This window comes from Lepidothrix coronata, unplaced genomic scaffold, assembly GCF_001604755.1.
Source record: "Lepidothrix coronata isolate B3197 unplaced genomic scaffold, Lepidothrix_coronata-1.0 Scaffold13, whole genome shotgun sequence".
Taxonomy (NCBI): Eukaryota; Metazoa; Chordata; class Aves; order Passeriformes; family Pipridae; genus Lepidothrix; species Lepidothrix coronata.
In genome coordinates this window covers 6,513,929-6,533,675 of record NW_016690193.1, presented here as the reverse complement: position 1 = coordinate 6,533,675, position 19,747 = coordinate 6,513,929, and the positions used below count along the sequence as shown (strand labels likewise).

Here is a 19,747-nt window from a genome sequence, read left to right as displayed (position 1 = left end):
TATCAGTAATTAGGTAGGAAAGTTAGTTTTTCTTAGCTGGTAAAAGATGATGTACTTCTGCTTTTACCTTCATGAAGGAATGTAAGGTCTTTTTTGATAACAGGAAACAGGGGGATAATAGGGGGCTGTAGGTTTTGGCTGTTAAGGACATTACGATATTTTGCCATATTCCTAGATGGATCAAACAAGTCCTGTAGATCTTGAAACAGTTTTTCATACTTGCTTGGAAGCTTTTCCCAAGTAGTTCGGAGCCTTGCAACTGGTGCCAAATTCAGGCCACTTGAAACAAAAAAAGTGCAAAAAAGTTCAAGAACAAGAGAAAGAAAGAAAAAATCCTGTAAAAGACCATGTTAAATCTTGTATGGGAGAAATACCATATAGCCAGAACAGTATAGCACAACAATGTCAATAAAGTAACAGAAAGTGAAAATTTCTTTTCACCAGCACAGAATTATTACACTAATAACTATTATTACAGAATAATTCAGGTCATTTTTATAAAAGCCATGAAAACTGGAGATATGTGAAAGATGTAACTATAAACAGATAAAATTACACTTGGATGAGTAATTAAACTTTATACAGACTATGTACTTGCTGCTGTGGAACAGTGTCTGAATTTGATAATAATATTTTAATCTAAGAGTACCTCAGGATCACCCCTTATTTCTAGATTATCAAACTGGAGGAAAAAACATCTTTCACCCACATGATGATGTTCAGGTGGTGATAGCAAAATGACATGCCTTCTTTCTGCAATAATCCATCTGACTTTTTTCTGTCTAGATCAAATTTTATAACACTTTCTATATTTGAGGTTATATGGAAGCTGTACCTGGTAAAAACACTGTTTTTGCCCCCTGTAATGGCACTGCCTGTCTCGCTGTTAATTTCTACCTATGGGAAAGTTTGGAATCTGGAATCTTTCCTTCACTCAAGTTTTTCCTAGCAGGAAGGCTGCTTTTATTTCTCATTGAGATCAGCTGAAATAGCTGAACAAAATCTCAATATTTTTCGGTCTCAGAGATGTTGACCGATTATCAGCGTGGATCCTTGACTTTAGAACTTGCCACATTTGATCGAATGACATTCAAAACCAGAAAAAGTGTTACATTCAATCTGTTGACTGAATGTGACATGAGCTTTTGTCAGAGACAGTGATAAAATTGTCATTTTAATGCAACTTATTCAAGCTTTTTTATAACAGAAAATATTGGGGGGGTTTTTGTTTGTTGGCTTTTAAAAAAATCTGTATAAACACATACATTAGAGTTTTCTCTCTTCCTTTTCATTCCAAAAGTAAGAAAGGTTTTCTGTCCGAGATTTTCAGTGCTTTTTAAAATTCTTATTGAAAGACCTTTATTTACAGCCTACAATATGGTATAATATCACAGTCTGGTATTGACTGTTAGCAGAGATCTATGCAAGAAACTGCTGATACAAAGAAAAACAAAGGCTGAATGAATCCAAGATACTGAGAACTACATATAAAATAAGCTGCCTTTAGGAAATTAACACATTCATTTATGACAATGCTTTAATTTTTCTATTTATAACTACTGTTTCTCTTGGTCTGTCTTTAAGTAAGTGCAGTAGTTTCTCTAGTGCCATGTTCACCAATGACTCTTGCCATGCTGTCTTAAGCAGTAAGTACATAATAGCAGCATTCCAAATAATATTTCAGCAAACATTTCAATGGCAAGTTCAGATTACTGGAAAATGCCCTCCTTATTGGATTGCCAAGTGTTGATGTTAGGTTTACTCCGTTACTTTTGTTTTTTTTTAACTAACATAAGTAAGACTTTGCTTTTTACTTAGAAGTAAAATTATTACTGGCCATACCTAATGATGGCAAACATCGAGTTGAAGTTCTTGCATTCTCTGCAGTGTAGTGCTATCTTAATGAAATGCTTAATGATCTTCATCCTTTTCAGCTGGTTGGTTTCTCTTAGAATCTCAGAAGCCACCCAGAATGTTTCTTGATTTATCACCTCTTCAAACCTTTTTAGATTGGTGCAACCTGTTTTTGATTTGAGTTTAAACAAGTCATCTATGTATTCCGTGGGTTCAATATTACGGAACAGCTCAAAGTTTCTCATGGAGAGTTGGGTAGCCACCTCAACAGTACTGAGCTGTAGTAGGGAAATTTGACTTTCCCTTAGTAACTCTTGAGCATCTTCATCCGAACAAAGAGTTTCTGTTTCCATGTTGTTCTTCAGGTAATACCTGTAAAAACAAAATTCAAAAAGATACTAGATACAATATTCTTGATTAATGCTGAAAGTTACAGCAATGATCCAGTTGGAATCTTACAATAAAACTAATTTTACCACACGTAGGTATTAAAGAAAAACTGCATAAGCAGCAACTTGTTGCAAAGAAACAGAACATTAATAATTAAATAACACTCCTTTAACAGGATTTTGACTTAGTAAACTGGCATCATCAGCTTTAGCTCAGTCTCCAGTCTTACCTGCCACTCAGCTGTATCCTGTCAGCAAGCTTGGACAGCTGATCAGGAAGCCTCCTTTGCTTGATTACACCCTCGGGTGTGACAGATACTTCGCATAGTGAATATGCATCAGGGGTCGCAGTGAGAGCAAACTCCCTGATAGCCTGGATGACCACTTCTTTTGCTGTTGTGTCCTTACTGATCATTATGTAGCGACTTTGCTGGTCTGCCTTGAAAACCCGCAGAACTTGATCTGGCAAGTCTGGAAAAAAATTACATGCAAGTTACACACTTTAGTAAGCAATAAAAAATAAAAACTTAATGATATAAGAATAAGCAAGTTACATTGAGTTTAACTACTAGTGCTAAGTTTTTACTTCCATAAAGACTAGTTCTAATAACACCCAGGAAAAGAAGTTAGTTAGGCTATAGATGGAGCAAGCCACAAAAATATGTTAACATTTTCAAAGTTTGGACAGACAAACTAATGAGCAGTCTGATTTTCACAGGTGTTGGAAAATTCTGTTTAAGTCTGAGAAAAATCCAGGACATAAGCTACACTATTCTATACAATGACATATAAGAAGCTTAAACAATTTGGTGATAGGAGTGTCAATCTTCCTAAAGATGTTTTAAAGAAAATAGACTCATTTACTTAACTCTGACACTCAACTATAGTGCCACACACAAAGGGAAGATGTATACATATAAGTGGCTAGGAAGATGCTCGTATAGTGCCCAGCATGCATGTGTACACAATAAAAGTGCAGTAGTATTAATGCACCCAAGTACTCAATTATCAAAAATACTCTATCCTTCATACATTTAGATCATAATAATAAATATGTGAGTAACAGATTGAATACTTTGCTCTTTAGTTCTCTGTGCCAATGTTTTAGTAACTAAGAACTACAGCAGCCAGACATAAAACAAACCATCAAAAGTATTCAAGTTCTAAATATATTACTGTTTCAAGTGACTGGTGACACAAAACTTACAGTGAACACCTACAAGGTGACTGATTTTTAGGAAATATGGAAAACTACCTGCCTAATGTTGGATTTGGGATTTCCATAAGCTATATGGAGATACCAAATCCATGCATATTTTCATATTTTGATGAATGGATTGAAATCCAGACCCATTAATGAACTGACATTTGGTTGTTATCACTGTATTATAAAAAGAAAAAAGAAAAAAAAAAGATGAAATTGTACAGCTATCCACCATGGGTTTTTTAACATCAGGTATTTTTAACTGGTAAGTACTTTCAATTAATTTAACTTCTTCCCTCTGGTATAAATAAGCTTTTCTAGTTTTGTGAGAAATGACATCTAGTAATTTTTCTTTATTTAATTAATACAGGGTTTTTAAAAATAATTTAATTTTTTTAGATCCCAGAGGTCATACAAGCAAGAAAATATTTAATAATAGAAAGCCTTCTGAATCTGCAGCCACAAAATTACCATCATTAAAAAAAATACTGAAAAAACAGCTGCTAGATGAAAACATTCACTTTAATACAACCACAATCTTTTCTGACAAGTCCTGAATGTGCATAACACGTACCAAAGTTACTACAGAAAGATCTATTCAGCAGCAGAAATCTTGTGACAAAAGAACAGAAATTAAATCTCCCCACTGCTGCTGCACGTTTCCGTAATAGTGACTGAGAAAGCATTAAGACAAATCTGTCTGATATGAGTTGATTTACATGCCACAAAGGCTGTTTAGGCTTAAATATATCAGTTTACAAATTTCACGCAACTAAGCCCATAACTTTCAAGCTCACAATAGTTTTTTCGTAGCTTGAGAAGCACTAATACCAAAACACACTAGAACTGAGTGATTACATCATCAATTACACATATAGAATATTACAGGCCATTTTTCGGCCCTTCCTAAGCACTTGAGTCAAATCTACAAATACTTTATAACTAGCAAGCCGATTTTGCCTTTTATCACCAACTCTATATTGACCGATCTTCCTTCAGTAATTAGTTGAAGAGGGATACAGAGGAGTGCCTGAAATATTTTCTACGTTTTTTGACATCTTGAAGAAGGCAGATGCCAAAGACACAGTCTTTCAGAGATGTTATTGAAAAACAGACCATGCCCTAGATCTTGTTGCCTCTTGCTATTAGAGAAATACTTGCCACTCGAAGAAATGCTACGAAGTTGGGAAGCTACTGTAGACAATACAAAGGTTAGAAATTGTTTAAGACTCCCAAGAAATAAGTATTTTATGCAAGGAGAAAATAATCTGCACTGTTGGATCACTGAAGCCAACAGGAAGAAACGCAGAGATCAGCAAATAGGAAAGTCCCATTTTAGTGCTGCATTTTACCACTCAATTTCTCAGGCTGCTTACCTGTCAGAGCTGGTAGCAAAAGCTCTAACCAAGAATACAGAGAAGTCTGCCAGCAAGTGAAATTATTACAGCTATAACAATGGTAGCAAGTAATTCAGCCCAATAATTTTTAAATAAAACACCGCTTGAAGAGAATCGTAATCACCCCACTTCCCTCTTTTTCATAAAGGAAACTGGAGTGGCAGGCTGAAGAATGCAATGCTGTACGATAGGAATCTAGGCCCTTAGAAAAATTTTGAGGGGACAAAAAATGTACTGGTGACTGGCAGCTCATCATTACTATGTTATTTTGACTTCCAATCATATAACAAAGACAGTACAAGAAAAGAGAAATCAAAGTGCTATTGAACATTTAAAAATAAACCTTCTAAAGTATATTTGAAACGGTCTGAGCCAATCAGAACAGAAACTACAATGACTTCTTGCAGATTTCAAGCTGTTCAGACTTTCTCCTCAAAGACTACCCTTCCAAAACAGTAAGTTGTTTTATTTTCTGTCCTAAGGGATATACACCAAAGCCTCAAAGGACAGCTGCTCAACCACTTTTCTCTTTCTTCTCCAGTGCATTCAATTTCTTGCAGTCTGCCTCCGTTTCCATCTTTAATTTAGACCAAGGTAGTAAAAGGAATTAAAACTGCAGGGTTTAATTTTGTCCAAGTCTTAAAATATCTAGAGGAATAATTCACCTCTTCTATCTACACTTCAACCATCTCTGAAGTCCTTAAGGTATATGTTTTTTATTTCAATCCCTCCTTCCCTTCCTTCCTATACAGGAAAAAAATTTTACCTGTGAATTACTTTAAGTATATTCAGTGTGAGGACATTTGGGCAAATTTTAAGCAAAGAAAAAACTCAACTTTTTTTTTTTTAATGATAAAAACCCCACACTTTCTACAAAGATAATGGAAAAGCTGCTAAAACATTGGAGCAATGGCATTACATCATATTTATGTCCTTTCCTCAAAGTAAAATGCAAACAGTAGAATCTTATTTGTTTATTAAGCATCTCTGAACTCCATCTGTGATGGAAGGGTTGTCAGGCCTGCAACGGCTGCCCTTCTCAATTCATGGGGTTTGTGTAAGTCAGCAATGCCCACAGCTCGGGAAGTTAGCCAGTTGCTGTGCTTGGCAATAGGGGCACATTAATTACCTAGAACTGACTGGTCTGGGTAAGCAAGAAGCTAGAGAATGGAATCTTCTGCCATTTATAAAAAAAGTGCTGATGAAAAGTTAGACTCTTATTGATAAAGTATATCTTTAAGGTGTCGGACACCTTTTATCTGTGTCATCAGATAAAATGCAAAAAAAAAAATCTCTCTTCCAACTCTCTCAGGATCAATCTCAGACACTGGGATAAAAATCACAGTCTTGCAGTCTTCTCTAGCCCTAAAAAGCCCCCGCTGAAGTAAGTTAAGCTCAGTATCACAGTTTCAAGTGCAATGATTGCACCAGCATGGCCAATGTGTAGGCTGATATTTAAGCACCATCCCTTTAGGTAATGTCTGAATCCCTCAGGTTTAGGAGGGCACTGAATTTTCAGTTCTACTTTTGAGAAATATTCTAAAGATTAGACTAAAATAACCAAGTGTCTGCACAGCTACCACCACCATATCCTCCTCCAGCAGCTATATTTTAATAGCAAAGATTTGGATACTTAACTCAGTGAAGATTTCCCACTAAGAATCTTCTTGCAGCCAGATAAAAGCCCAAATCCCAGCCTCACCAGGAGCTCCAGCTAAACCCTTCTCATAAGATAAGCTCTCAAGTTTCTCATATTCTCCCCCTATTTCTCCCTCACTCACCCCTGTGCTTTGATCCTCTCTAAATGTGTTCATTTTTTATCTATCTCAGAAAAGGATTTTATATTCAAAGAATTTGGCCTATAGCTGTAGGGCAGGGTGAATAACAGGAAACTTTGAAACTGTCCCTTACAGATGTAGTACAAGATTATATAACTCTGTTCAGAAAAAGACTGAAAAGCATGTCCTGGACCCAGTCCAACACCCTTTCCCTTTACTATAAGCTAATGACCTACTGTGCTATTTCAAAACACTGCAGTCCTGTAAATAACGATCCATTGGAGCAAATTATAAAGTACCAAGCAAAATAGGTTTTTCCTGACCAAGAATATTCCATCAGTAAGAGGTACTCTATATACAGTACACTTGAAAAAACAGACATCTATTATATTAGGGTAAAGTATATTGGAACAAATGTAATAAATCCTAATGCATTTATATGTGGGTAATCTGTGTGTAACACCATATAGTTTATAAAAACTCACATGCCTTGTTCAGTCTTTCCAGGTGCAGACAAAAAAATTGATCTATTAAAGGGAATTAAAAGGTCAAGAACAACAACAAAAAAGGATCCTTACCTGGAGTAGTATTAAAGTCTAAGATGCGGTGATGAGACTGCAGTAGATCAGGATTACTGGATGACAGGGTTCCGCTGACAGGTAAAGCAGGAGGAATGTGCTTTGTTTGCCTCAGTCCCACAATGCTGTCATCCTGAGACTGGCCAATTCCAATGTCACTACATCCAGAGAGAAATGAAATCAGGGCTTACAGACATTCAGAGCTGGGGCTATACTAGGGAGATTCAGGGATGTCGCTATCATTACCTTTTTACACTTTCTATTGTTAGTACGGCAATTGCTATTTAGTAGTCAAAGTTCTCCAGAAAACAACAGTACTTGCTGTCTAGCTTTGTCAACAGCACCCAAATGTCCACTCAGAGTGATTAGATATGCCTGCTCACACTGCCAGAAGACCCTCATGTTCACCACTAAGCTCTGAGAAGCTGCTAGGCTCATTTTTTGATGACTTTCCACAGTGGCCAAGATCTTCATTCAAAAGGTGGTACCTTTGAATACCTCATCACTCCTGCACCATCCCATCACTCAAACTTTGTCTAATACTGCTGTCCCCTCAGCACTGTTTTATTACAAGACCTGAATTTCACAGATTTTTCACCCCACCAGAGATCGGATTTGCAACTATACTTTGTGACATATTATAGCCATATATCTTTCAACAGACAGATAAGAGAGGACCATTGAGATCATTCATTTTCCTACCCTATATCCCCTCTCAGAGTTTCTTTTCCTTCAGTGTGACTGAAGCGATGCCAGTTAACTTGGAAGGGTAAGCTAAACAGCTGGACTTGTGTGTTACTGGTATACCCTCCAAAGTGCCAGACAGCTGTAAATAAAGTATTCTGGATAAAGGTGAAGGGTTTTGTCTGTTAAATTGTGTAAGGCAGGGTCCCAAAGGAGGTCAGTAGTGCTAGATGGATCAGAGACAGAGTTATCATCACATTATAGTAGGCACTGACTTGATAATTATGAACTCAAAAGCAATAAACAAGTGAAATAGAACAACTGCTACAGGATGCAGAGTTGGAGACAGTCATTGAACTTTTCTCTAAATACATTGATTAAAATCTTTACTAAAATACTCAGAGGGTATAAAATGTTGAATAGCAGTTATTATAGAAAGTGAAAACAACTAAAAATGTAGCAAACATAGGCAAAGCCCTTCTAAAAGTCAAGCACATCTAAATCTGTATCTACATGTGTAAATAAAGCATAAGCCAGAACTTACACTTCATTGCAAACTGCTACAACTCTGAAAAGTCAGCCTAGTAAATTAAATGATGCAACACAAATGACCACTTGTACCCTAATGTTGGGCACTTAAGCCTGTGACTAGTGTTCCAGTTTTCCTCAGAAAACCTAAACAGAAGTAATACAAGGCCAGATAATTATCTCCAATAGCTGTTACAGCACCAATATCCTTTTGTGCTTACCAATGAATTAATTTACCCAGGACACTCTTGTACCACTTCTTTAAGTGCTATGAATAAAACAGTACTCTGGAAAGCTGGAACAGTATCTCTGGGCAATTAAGAAAATTTTAATTACATGGACAAAGTAATTGTTTTTTAGAATGCAATGCAAGTCGAAAAAGTTTGGAGGGATACTCCTGTATGATGTGTTTGGGTTTTCTCATTGTTTTGTTTTTAAAAGACAAGATAACTAAAAGTTATTGGATTCTCTCCCAGTCAGAAGTTAAGCTGAAATCTGAACATTTGTATTTTTGTACTTCCATATCAAGCACAAAATACTGTGACAAGCAGTGACGCTCAGTTCAGCACACAACATTTTTATGCTAAGCCACAAGCAAATAAGCCTTTCAGTACAACTAAAAAAAAAATTGCCAGCCATCAATGTCTTTTCTTTCAAGTAGGAATGACTTCACATAAAAAAAAATCCTCAGTAAACAAAAAAACTCAAAGCCCTTGAACCTCATAATGCTTTCTGATGGTTCTAAACTACTATAAGTCTCCCAACACCAGTATTTTCTCTAAATTCAAATCAAATGAAGACAATGTGACTCTCACATTTATACTAATAGTTTCATTTTAATTATGCATTCCTTTTGCAGTTTGTCAGTTTCATATATTCTTCTACCAATCCTGTGCGTCATGACCAAAGCGGCTTCAGTAAAGTGGATCAACTGACAAATGTTACATTTAAAAGAAAAAAGGAAGCATCTAAAATTCTGCTCAGTTTTAAGCATTCATATAAAAAATTGGAAAGCACCTACTTTACACTCAGTTTGTCTATTTTTAAAACTTAAATCAGAATCTGAGTGAGTTCTAACTTATGCAAAAAAGAAATGAATGCCAGAAACTCCAGACAGAAAGAGCAACGCTAAAAAATCCAGGTGCCAGAAGAGCAACTGTCCTACTGTTAGATAAAATATTTTATTATGCTGATGAGATGAGATTGTCGTTTTAAGGAAATGGCATTTCTATTGCTTTCTGTATGCGTTTGCCATGCAGGGAGACAGCACATTAACTAAGAAATAACTTTCCTGCTGAACAACAAACAGGGTAGAAGCGACAATGGAATGGCAGAGCTGTCTGAATGCTTCCTCTTTCAAAACACGTCATCCTCTGCATGGTACTGCAGGGCTGCAGAGAAGAGAGTTGGAGGCTGTTTCTTTGTCTGGGATGCTGCACTGTGGACGAGGCAGAACTTTACTAGAGAGGGAGGTGGGGATTGTGTTTAACCCTTATTTGGAGCAACTAAGCCTACAGACCACAAAACCACTCTGCAATAGACAAGTAAACAAAGAGCTCAAGTGGAGGCTGTAGCCAGAAGCAAACTACAAGAGATGCCTTATAGCCAGTGAAGATTTCCCAGTAGGAGCAGAGGAAATGGTGCTGTTTGCTCAGTTTGGGAAGTTACTTGACATTATTGGACTAAACTGCAAGACTGAAGGAAGGCATTATCTCCTGCTCAAACTGATTCATCTTTGATGCTGATTTAATGTCTCATGAAGCAGACAAGCTCCCTCTAAGAGTGACCTCGTTCTAGCTTAAAGATTGCTTTTGTCTGGATACATCCTGGAGGCACTGCAGACTTCTGCAGTCTTCATATTCAATAAAAGGTGGACAGTTTAACCTCACAAGCTAGCTGACTCGTAAAGTCTTTAAATGCCTATTTTAATTAATGAATAAATCATTTTTTTCATCCCTCTTGATTTTTGGTATGTAAAAATACGTGAGATTAGGTAAATTCCCTGAATATATGCAATTATTAGGAAGAACAAGATAGATCCTTTGATGCAATAGGGAAAAGAAAAGCACAAATAATAGTCTACAGCTACAGATGCCTATGCAGGAACTGTGCAGGAACTGTGCACAAACAACTGAATGTCAACAGGCTTTGCAGACCAATTGCTATATATAACACACAAAGTAAAGCTAGCAAAAAGAAAATAAGTCAAATGTATTGTTTTTCTGAATCTTACCCAAAGAGGTCCCTGCACAGAAAAAGTGTAAAAATTTAAAAAAAAATGAAAAAGAAGGAAAAGAAACGTGAAAATTTTACGCAAATACTATGAACAATAGTGAACAGTGCAGAAAATCAGGCCTAACAGTATGCAGAGGTCATCAGAGGAGCAAACATGCAAGACTAGTGAAATAAAGGAAAACATTCTAAAGACAAACAACATAAAAAAGAGGATTTACTGATTCTCCTCTACTGAAATGTATTGCCATCAACTTAAGAAACATCCAGTATTTGGATATAATAATTTACATTAATTTAGTCTTTCTATTACTAACATTCTATATATGTTTCAGAACAGTTTTCATTTAGTAGAGAATACCTAATATTAGTTAAGCAAACATTTTTTTTAAGTAACAGCAGGAAAAAAATCCTAGATTTTCAGCACAAGTGCCTTTTTTACAAATTTGTATGGAATAGTTTCTTCTTTAGTGGGTCACAGGAAAGAAAAGTGCAAGAGAAAACACTGATCACACATCAACTGCCCTCTACAATTCATTTCCCCCCCCCATCAATATCATCTCCCTTGGCCAAGAACCAGATTCCCATATCATATAAAATTCACTCTTCTATTGTTTCCAACAATTCTTCTCAGAACTGTATATCTAAAATGTGTTCATTGAATAAAAGCTACTAGATAGCTTTCATTAAAAAAATACACAATTCTTTCAAGGACAAGTTACAATTTTAATCTCAGTCTCCCTTATAGCAGTACACAGAAATTTTTATAGACCACTGGAATGTGGATACATTGAAATCATTGCTCATATCAACTTTCTGCAAGCAAACTTGCCTGCAGTTATTCTGAAATTAATTGCCTGGGATGCTTTCAGTTAAAAGTCCTCTTAAAAGAAAACAGTAAATGACAAAGAAGTATTTCTGTCATCACTTCATCTACAAGAAGCAAAATACATCCAAGCTGCATTGTTAACAGTCTATGCTCATTCAGAGTAGTATTTTTTAGTATATTTTTTCAGATATAAGCATGATTTGTATTAATAAATAAAAAAGTATCATCATAAAATATAAGTTTCTTAGGAATTACAAAAATTTAAACACAAGGCAAATATTTAAGAGGAAATAAACTCACTTGTATGGTTTCTGAGGCAGAATACTGATTCGAGTCTTGTCAAGTATCTTCTTTAACTTATTTCTTCCCCCAACTGTGTTGGCTTTACTTTTCTTATTTACTTTTTCTAATCCTATTACCTGCTCCACATCAACAGCAAGGTCAGGGATGGAATAACGACTCGCCTTTTTAATATCACCAATTTTAGGCAGGTGGGGAGCACCATTTCTTTTTTCCTCTGACAACCGCGTTAAGAGTTCTTTAAAAACTGCGCAAGACAGGAAAAGGAAGAAAAGAAAAAAAAAAAACCAAAAATGTAAAAGAAAACTCAGTGCACCAGACCAGTTTAATATTAATCATTATTAAAAAGTGATTAGCATATTCTGTCAATTCCAGTATTAAATGAATTTAGATATAAGACTTTAAAAACATTTTCTATTTTAAAAAGGGCATTCATTTTCCGTAGTAAGAATCAGAAAAAACATAAATTGGCCCAGCCTAGAATAGAAATCCACTCGTGACCACATGGTTGCACAGATTCAACAGAAGGAATTTGACTTTTCAGCCTAAGGACAAAGGCTTCTGCAGAATAGTAACATGCATAAAAAGAGTACACTAGACAAAATTGAGATTGAAAAATGCAAATGAGAAGGAAGGTTTAAATAGACAGGCAGCAACAAAAGCTGTCAGATGGACAAGAAATTACTAGCAACAGGACCAAAAAAAATCACAGGGGAAACTGCAACAAAGTCAGAAAGAAAATATAACAACGTAGGAGATTACTGAGACACTTTGGATGTTCAACAGGGCTGTTGCATCCATCTGCCAGAGATAACAAAAAACCTCTCATTCTCCCTCAGGTCCCTAGCAAAGAGTCATCTCTAAGGCAGAAATACCTGATAAATTTGTAAATTAGTTCTTCTACTGCAATTTTCAGCCTCACAACAATGCTGATATATTTAAAAAAATCAAACAAAACTGATGTGGAGACCAAGTCACATATTCTCAGTATGACAGGAACTCCCCATACATAAATGAAAAAATCATCTGATGAATTAATTTGTAATAGTAAATGAAAACTGATAATTAAAATTAAGGACTTGTAGGAAAACATGGGAACAAGGGCAACCAGCTCAGAATAAGTATTAGGGGTTAGGTTTTACTGTTATTTATTAATTTTGTCCTTAATGTTCATCTTTATCTATAGAGATACATAAAAAATCACCAAGAGACTTCAAAAGCTTCAAATAAGACACACAAATAAAAGTGAAGGAAAGTAATCCCAGCCAATAACTGTACTGTTGAATAGGGATTGGAGGCTGGAGAGAAAAATTAGATACAGATAAGAAGATGGTGTTGAAAAAAGAAATCCCTCTGGAATTTGTGGAGAAGGAATTGTGCATGCAATACACAGAAAGTAACTGCTCTGAGACTCTACTGTAATCTGATTTCAGTATTTGCACAGGAGCAACAAGATAGGAAAAAACCACAATTTCTGAAGAAAAGAAATCAGGTTTAATCTTACTATACTAAAGCAACATGAGATTCAAACACCTAGTGTGTGAAGAATGGTTACACAGAACTTACACATGGAGTAACAAGTACATAGTGCTGAAAGAAATATCTTAAGAAATGTAAGAAATATCTTAATTATTAGAAACATTTGAAATAGTAGAATCTTTACTGCAAAGCAAAAAAATCCCCAGGAAACAGATTTGACAAATAACTTTTGGAGACCACCTAGGCATATTTAATTATCAGTTAGTGCAGTGACATGCTGTGATAATATTCTGCCCTGTTTGTGATGAAGAACCTGATCCTGAAAGAGATATCCAGGAAACACACCACTAAATTGTATAAGTAATCCAAGTATCCAGTGGTAAAAATCAAACCAAACCTCCAAGCTATTAATTATTTTTTATGCTAACCAAGGCCCTGAGCTGCTTAAAGATTCCTTCATGCCTACTTAAGTACTTGTTAGAGGGAAAAATGTAGAGAGTAAATACAGAGGCTAGCAAAATTCTTTTCACCTAGCCGGCAAGAAAGTTTGTATTAGCCTTGTGCTTGTTACACTCATAGTGGGCTGAAAAACTACAATCAAATTCAGCACACAGAAAAAGACCACTGATCAACTGAAATGCCAAAAGAGGCTTTTTCTTGAGAAAGAACTAAATATTATACATACAAACACATTTTATAAGTTTGAGCTATGTGGTCACGATAGTTCCTTTTAATACCATTCCTCTTAATTCTGAGAGTGAAATCACTTTGTAACAGACTCTATTAATAAATTTTTGTTTGCAATTATGAACTAAGGTACTTTAGGACCTGCGAGCTTCCTTTTTCTATTTTCTCTAGTACAAAGGAGATTCGAACAAAACTGTTTTAAACTGTTAAAAAAATAATTTAAGTCTCCATCAAAATTAGGACAGAAATTTGGACAAACAGTGCATGCAAACTTACCAAATAAATTGGTTTTCACAGTGATAGACAAATGAGTGTTATTTCTAAGGATTTCCATGGCTTTTGTCAGCTGAATGTTTTCAAAATTTTGACCATTCACTTCCAGTATCTAAAAATTCAAAGAAGCAATGTTATTTTCATGTAGTAAAGAGAAAGGAAACAAAAAAAGGGGGGGGGAATGGGGAACACATTTTAAAATTAGATACCTGGTCTCCACGTTTCAAGCCGGCTTCCGTAGCTTTGCTACCAAAATCTACACTGTCAACAAAGATTCCAAATCCCTTTTCAGACCCTCCCAGTAAGATAAAAGGCAAAGGGGCTTCTCGAGATGGCTTTGTTAAGGTTATCAATCTTCGTTTAGCTTTAGCAGCACAAGCAATATTTAACAGCCTCAAATGTCCACCCATTTTCTACAAGAGAAAAGCATAAGTTATACATAACAGCCTGGTTACTCCCTGTCAGCCCAAATTACCAGAAAAAAAAACCACTCACTCTTACCTCCCTCTCCAAATTGTTCTCAAATTCTTCCAGAAATCGAGTCATAGCAGGATCTCCTTCAAAATCATTGAAGTGATTGTTCACCCACAACAGTACTACCCGTGTAACCTGAAAATTAATGAGGGATATAAATATTTTCTAGGAATACACAGACCAACACTACTGCTAAATCCTTTAAAAATCCTGTTCCTTAAAGGCCCTGTAAATTTCCACTGGAATCCTAAATATTATACATACATATATATATATCTCTCCAAAGCAAACTTTACTAATATGTGATCATTTATCAGAAGGATAGAACAAATTAAGTATTAAAATTGTTTTCACTTGTATAAGCTGTATTGCATAACACTGCATAACACATTTCACTGTATGCTGTATTGCATAACAAATACTAAGAGTCAGAAAATTAACACTGGTTGTATGAAATTTGACTAAGTAGGGAATAGTGCACACAGGAAAAAGCCAACGACACAGATCCATTTCTGACCTATAACAATTTCCTGTTCATGTACATTTCCAAATCTGCTTAATTCTTCAAGCACATGATCATAAAGCTTATGAGACAGCTTTATATTGATTCTTGAATCTTATGTCTTTAGATGTGCCACTTGGCACTTCATTTGGCACTTACCTGTGTAAAAGAGTTATTGTATGTTTAGAGAGGCAGGAAAAAGGAGCTCTTGCACGATGAAAAACGAAAAAACGTTTTAACAGCAAAATCCTACAATTTCTTTCCTTAGAGTCAATCTTTCTGTTTACTCCTCCTTCTTTCTCTCCACCACTACTCCCCAGAAGCAACTACAATTCTTCAAGTTTAGAAGAATCTTAGCTGGTATTTTACAGTTTGTTAGGAAAAAAACCTTAAAGGAATACTACTAATTAATACTAATGAAGGTAACGCCACAAAATAAGAGCTTCATTTTTTAAAACTATATGCTTCCACTATAATATTCTCTCTTTTAGCATGTGATTTGATTTGGAACATCAGCAGCACTGATGATGAAATAAAGAGTTTTGATGTCTTGAATTAATATTTATTCACACCTTTTTAAAAAGTTGTTTAATCCAAAATGGTTGTGCCACTCAACACTACCTCTAAAAATACAGCTGCATTTCTTCTTTTATGCTGGGAAAGTAAATTAGTACGGATAAATCTCCAAAAATTTCAAAACCTAGAGCTTAAGAACAAAGTCTCATAAAAATTTTAATCACCTAGTGCTAACCTCTGTCCATTCTTCGTGTCTGCACAAAATCTAAACATCTGCAGCCTCATATGCTAAGGGGCTGACACCAGGCATGTAAAACTAACCACTGCCACCTTCATATACAGTTTCTAAGTAGTTTTCCTTTTACCTCAGAAAAGCAAATGAATTCAGAAGAATTGCTGAAATTAATGACCAAACTAATAAGGTACTTCAGAAGTCCTCAAGAGTTCTAACAGAAGGCAACTGCACAGCACTATGTGCTGCAGCTCCCAGCCACAGGGACATACTTGAGATTTTTCCACCTTTGAAATTGAAGATGAACTTCATTCCTGTTAAACAGCTCTGATATTTTTCAATACTGTGGTTGACACTGGAAGATCCAGACAATGTGTGGATAAATTTAGGCTAATTGCAGATTTTCTAAATTGGCTGGGAAGTTGCAAACCATACCACATAACATACGATAAACTTCTACAGCAACAGCCTCACTGTCAATGCTGCTTTCCAAGTTAGGACTTACTAATCTATACCCAAAGGACACCATGCTGGGATGATTTGAATGGTGACTTCCAAAGGAATGCCACTACTCGTGTCACAATCAGGAACATCATTAAAAGACAATTAAAGCTGTAAAATCAAGTACCCTGCTGCTCAGCAAAATCATCAGTAAGGCTGGATCTCAAGTGTCCCAGTATGATTATTCCTGAGTACTAGTCATGCCCAGGAAATTTTACTCACTCCTTTCAGTCTCCTCACAGACTATCAGCCCCCAGTATGAAAGGGCCAAAATCTTGCAGATTCCTTATTCCCTACTTGCTTCTCTGCCTCTTGCCTTTCTGTCAGTGCTACTGGATGTCAGAAAAGGTTGGTCATTGAGGCAGCAGAACAAAGAGCTGCTCTGTGTTCAGACCTGATATCAGCAACTGTGCTGGCTCATGCTTTTACAGAGGCTGAGGGGATTATCCACTGGAGGACAAGCAAAGTGAGTTTAAAGATGAACTCCAATATTATAGCTCTGAAGCTGTAACAGTATTAGCTGCAAAGCCTATCCTCTGCCAGATGTATGATCCTTCCTCCGAGGCATAGCTATACTAGCATTTCTAGAAGAAATATCTAGATTTAAATAAAAGTTGAAAATCAAATTTCTCTGTAGCCTTAATAATAAAATTCTCTGGTTTCAAATTTAAAAAAAAAAAAGTCTGGAAATTTTTATTACTTATTTTACATATGAAAAAGTTGCATACAAGTGAAAATAAAGCAATATAGCGTGAAGTACAATATATCCTCAATAGACAGTGTGCCAAAAGTGCATAAACCTTATTCTTCCACCATGGATATTTTATTTAGGGAAGAGGATATTTGATTGCTTTCTTGTGTTTGGGTTGGGTTTAGTGGTTTTTTTTTAATGCCACATAAAGCTCAACAGATTCTTAATGCATGCATTTTCTAGTCTCTTCACAAAAAAAAAAAAAAAAAAACAACACAAAAAACAAGAAAGTTTGCCAAGTTGTGTACAGAAAAACAGAACTCAGTTATATACTCAAATCTGGAGACACAATAAAATTCTATTCAATCACATGAAATAAAAATACTGATTATTGGAAAAAACCTTTCTGTATACTTGCAAACAACTAAGTTATGTTGTAAAAACACAGCAAGGTAAAAACATGGCTAATTTACCTTTCCTGAACACATTAATATTTAAATAAAACGAGGATAACATGTTCTTAGTTTTAGCCATATATTCTGCCATTAAAATATGTCCCTAGCTATTCGTGTCTTATTCAGTTTAATCATTCTCTCTAAAACATATTTTATTTAACAGCTTATGTTTCAATTCAAATGGTAACAGGTGCATAATTCAGGAGATTTTAACCTTATCCCTGAGGCTGGGGTCATTGAACCACTCCAACAACTTCTTGCCCACTTCCATTGGGCTGGAAAGAAAGGTCCGATACGTCAAGAGGAAGTCTTCTATAAATGTTGGGTCTACCACAGAGTGCTCTTCCACCAAATGCATTGTTAACCTTTCAGCTGTTCCCTATTAAAAACCAAAACAATGAAAAGAAATCTTAGTTATTAAAATAAATTTTCAACATATGCAAATGTGTTTTCTTAATGAAGATGCATTACACTAGAAAGAATACTGCCATCCATTAACTGATAAACTAAGCAAACATAATGCCTTAAACACTGTGACAAGAAACGTAAAAAATTTATGTAATTAATTTCTACAGAAATCACCTAGTTGTCAATGTGCATATTTACAAAGAAAATCTAGAAATAGTAACAGTCTATTTTCAAATATATATTTTTAATGTTCTCAACTAATCCTGGATCTAACTTGCCAAGTTAAGAAGTTTATAGAACATTGACTTTTGCAAGAGACTCTTTCTTTTGCTTTTACCTTGATGACAATGTGACCTTTTCTTGTTCCAGTGCGATCAAGCTCTCTGTGCTCCTTCACCATCACAATCTCCCCTTCCTCTTCCACCTTCTGCATGTTCTTTTCCACTTGATTGAGGATGCGGCAGTAATCTTGCTGGGCTATACAAACAAACTGGAAAGAATCATCACGCACCAGTATTAAAAGGTAAAATCTTCAGAAAAGCACGTAGACTTAAGCTGCAAGTACTCTATTAATAGAAAAGATAAAGAAGTTTCTCAACCTGCAGTGAGTCAAATTTGTCTTTCCAGCAGTTCAGCTGTAGTAAGGAGATGAATACATAAGCACAGTACTTTCACTACAATCTTGCAGTTAGAGGAGACCAAGATCCATTAGAGCAACATGATTTAGCATTATCAGCCATTTTTGCTTTGACCTCCTCACTGCTGGAGGTATAGTTCAGTACCCTAGCCAGTATTTTTTATTCCCATGAAAGGTTTTGTGTTTAGAAGGGTTAAAAGAGTGAAGTGAAAACTTAGCTTTTATTTTTTGTTCCTATTGCTATGGTAAATTATTTTCATTTTTCATAGCTATTATTACTATTAAGGTCTATCTTTAACAAAACAAACGTTTATTCAATTAATGAGTGCAGGCACACAGAAACAAATTACTTCTGGATTAACGCATACAGCAGGAAAATTATTTTCTACAATCATCTGTTCAGCCAGGAATATGTGCAAGAATAACTACCTTAAGAATATTCCTACACTGTGCAAATATAATTAAGAACAACTACAAAACTTAGAAAGACAATACTTGTACACACTATGAATTACCTTCTATAACTTGTTAAAATTTTTATGCCTTTGTCTCTTTCTGGAGGCAAGATTAAGCTGTCTTCGTATATGAAGTTGGGTATCTTAACTGAGAGGAAATAAGCGTTTCTTCTGATTAAAAAGTTTTTAAATCATCATGCATGTACTTAAGACAAAGGCATGAGAATCAGAGACAGTATTTTCTCCTGTATTCTTTAAACTCATTTACACACCATTTCTTTTTTCCAGCAGCTAGTAGTAGTTGAAACAAGTCCCATGGTTTGGATTTGTTGAAAACATTATCCTAACAAGAAACCATTTACACACATTTTGCAAGTTAGATGGGCAAAACAAACCAAGTGACTTCATTAATACATTTACACCCATTTCAAAGGTCATCTTCTTGAAGTTAATTAGCCATCAGGACCAAGCAGAATGCTTAATTTGGCCAAGGCTCAGCTATTATTTTCTGGATGGGAATAAGCAAATAGCAACCACATACCCAGATTAGGCCAGTATGCCATGAGAAGCATTCCTTACATCTGACTGCTACTATTACAGCAAACATCAAGGCTTTTTCCTTGAAAGGCCAGATTAGCTGAAAGTAGATTTTTCACTGAAACCA

General features: G+C 35.6%; 1 protein-coding gene across 7 annotated transcripts in view; it reads right to left on the bottom strand.

Annotated features, from left to right (window-relative positions):
- Window positions 1-19,747, bottom strand: part of RAPGEF2 (Rap guanine nucleotide exchange factor 2) — a 182,403-nt gene that overhangs the window by 15,132 nt on the left and 147,524 nt on the right. For all 7 annotated transcript variants that reach the window (XM_017805851.1, XM_017805853.1, XM_017805852.1 and 4 more), the window contains 10 exons: window positions 18,329-18,481; window positions 17,798-17,962; window positions 14,714-14,821; window positions 14,422-14,625; window positions 14,216-14,324; window positions 11,774-12,020; window positions 7,201-7,358; window positions 2,474-2,714; window positions 1,843-2,226; window positions 68-279 (listed from right to left, as the gene is read on the bottom strand). In XM_017805851.1, coding sequence (XP_017661340.1) covers window positions 68-279; window positions 1,843-2,226; window positions 2,474-2,714; window positions 7,201-7,358; window positions 11,774-12,020; window positions 14,216-14,324; window positions 14,422-14,625; window positions 14,714-14,821; window positions 17,798-17,962; window positions 18,329-18,481 — 1,981 coding nt within the window. The remainder of the gene's footprint in view (window positions 1-67; window positions 280-1,842; window positions 2,227-2,473; window positions 2,715-7,200; window positions 7,359-11,773; window positions 12,021-14,215; window positions 14,325-14,421; window positions 14,626-14,713; window positions 14,822-17,797; window positions 17,963-18,328; window positions 18,482-19,747) is intronic.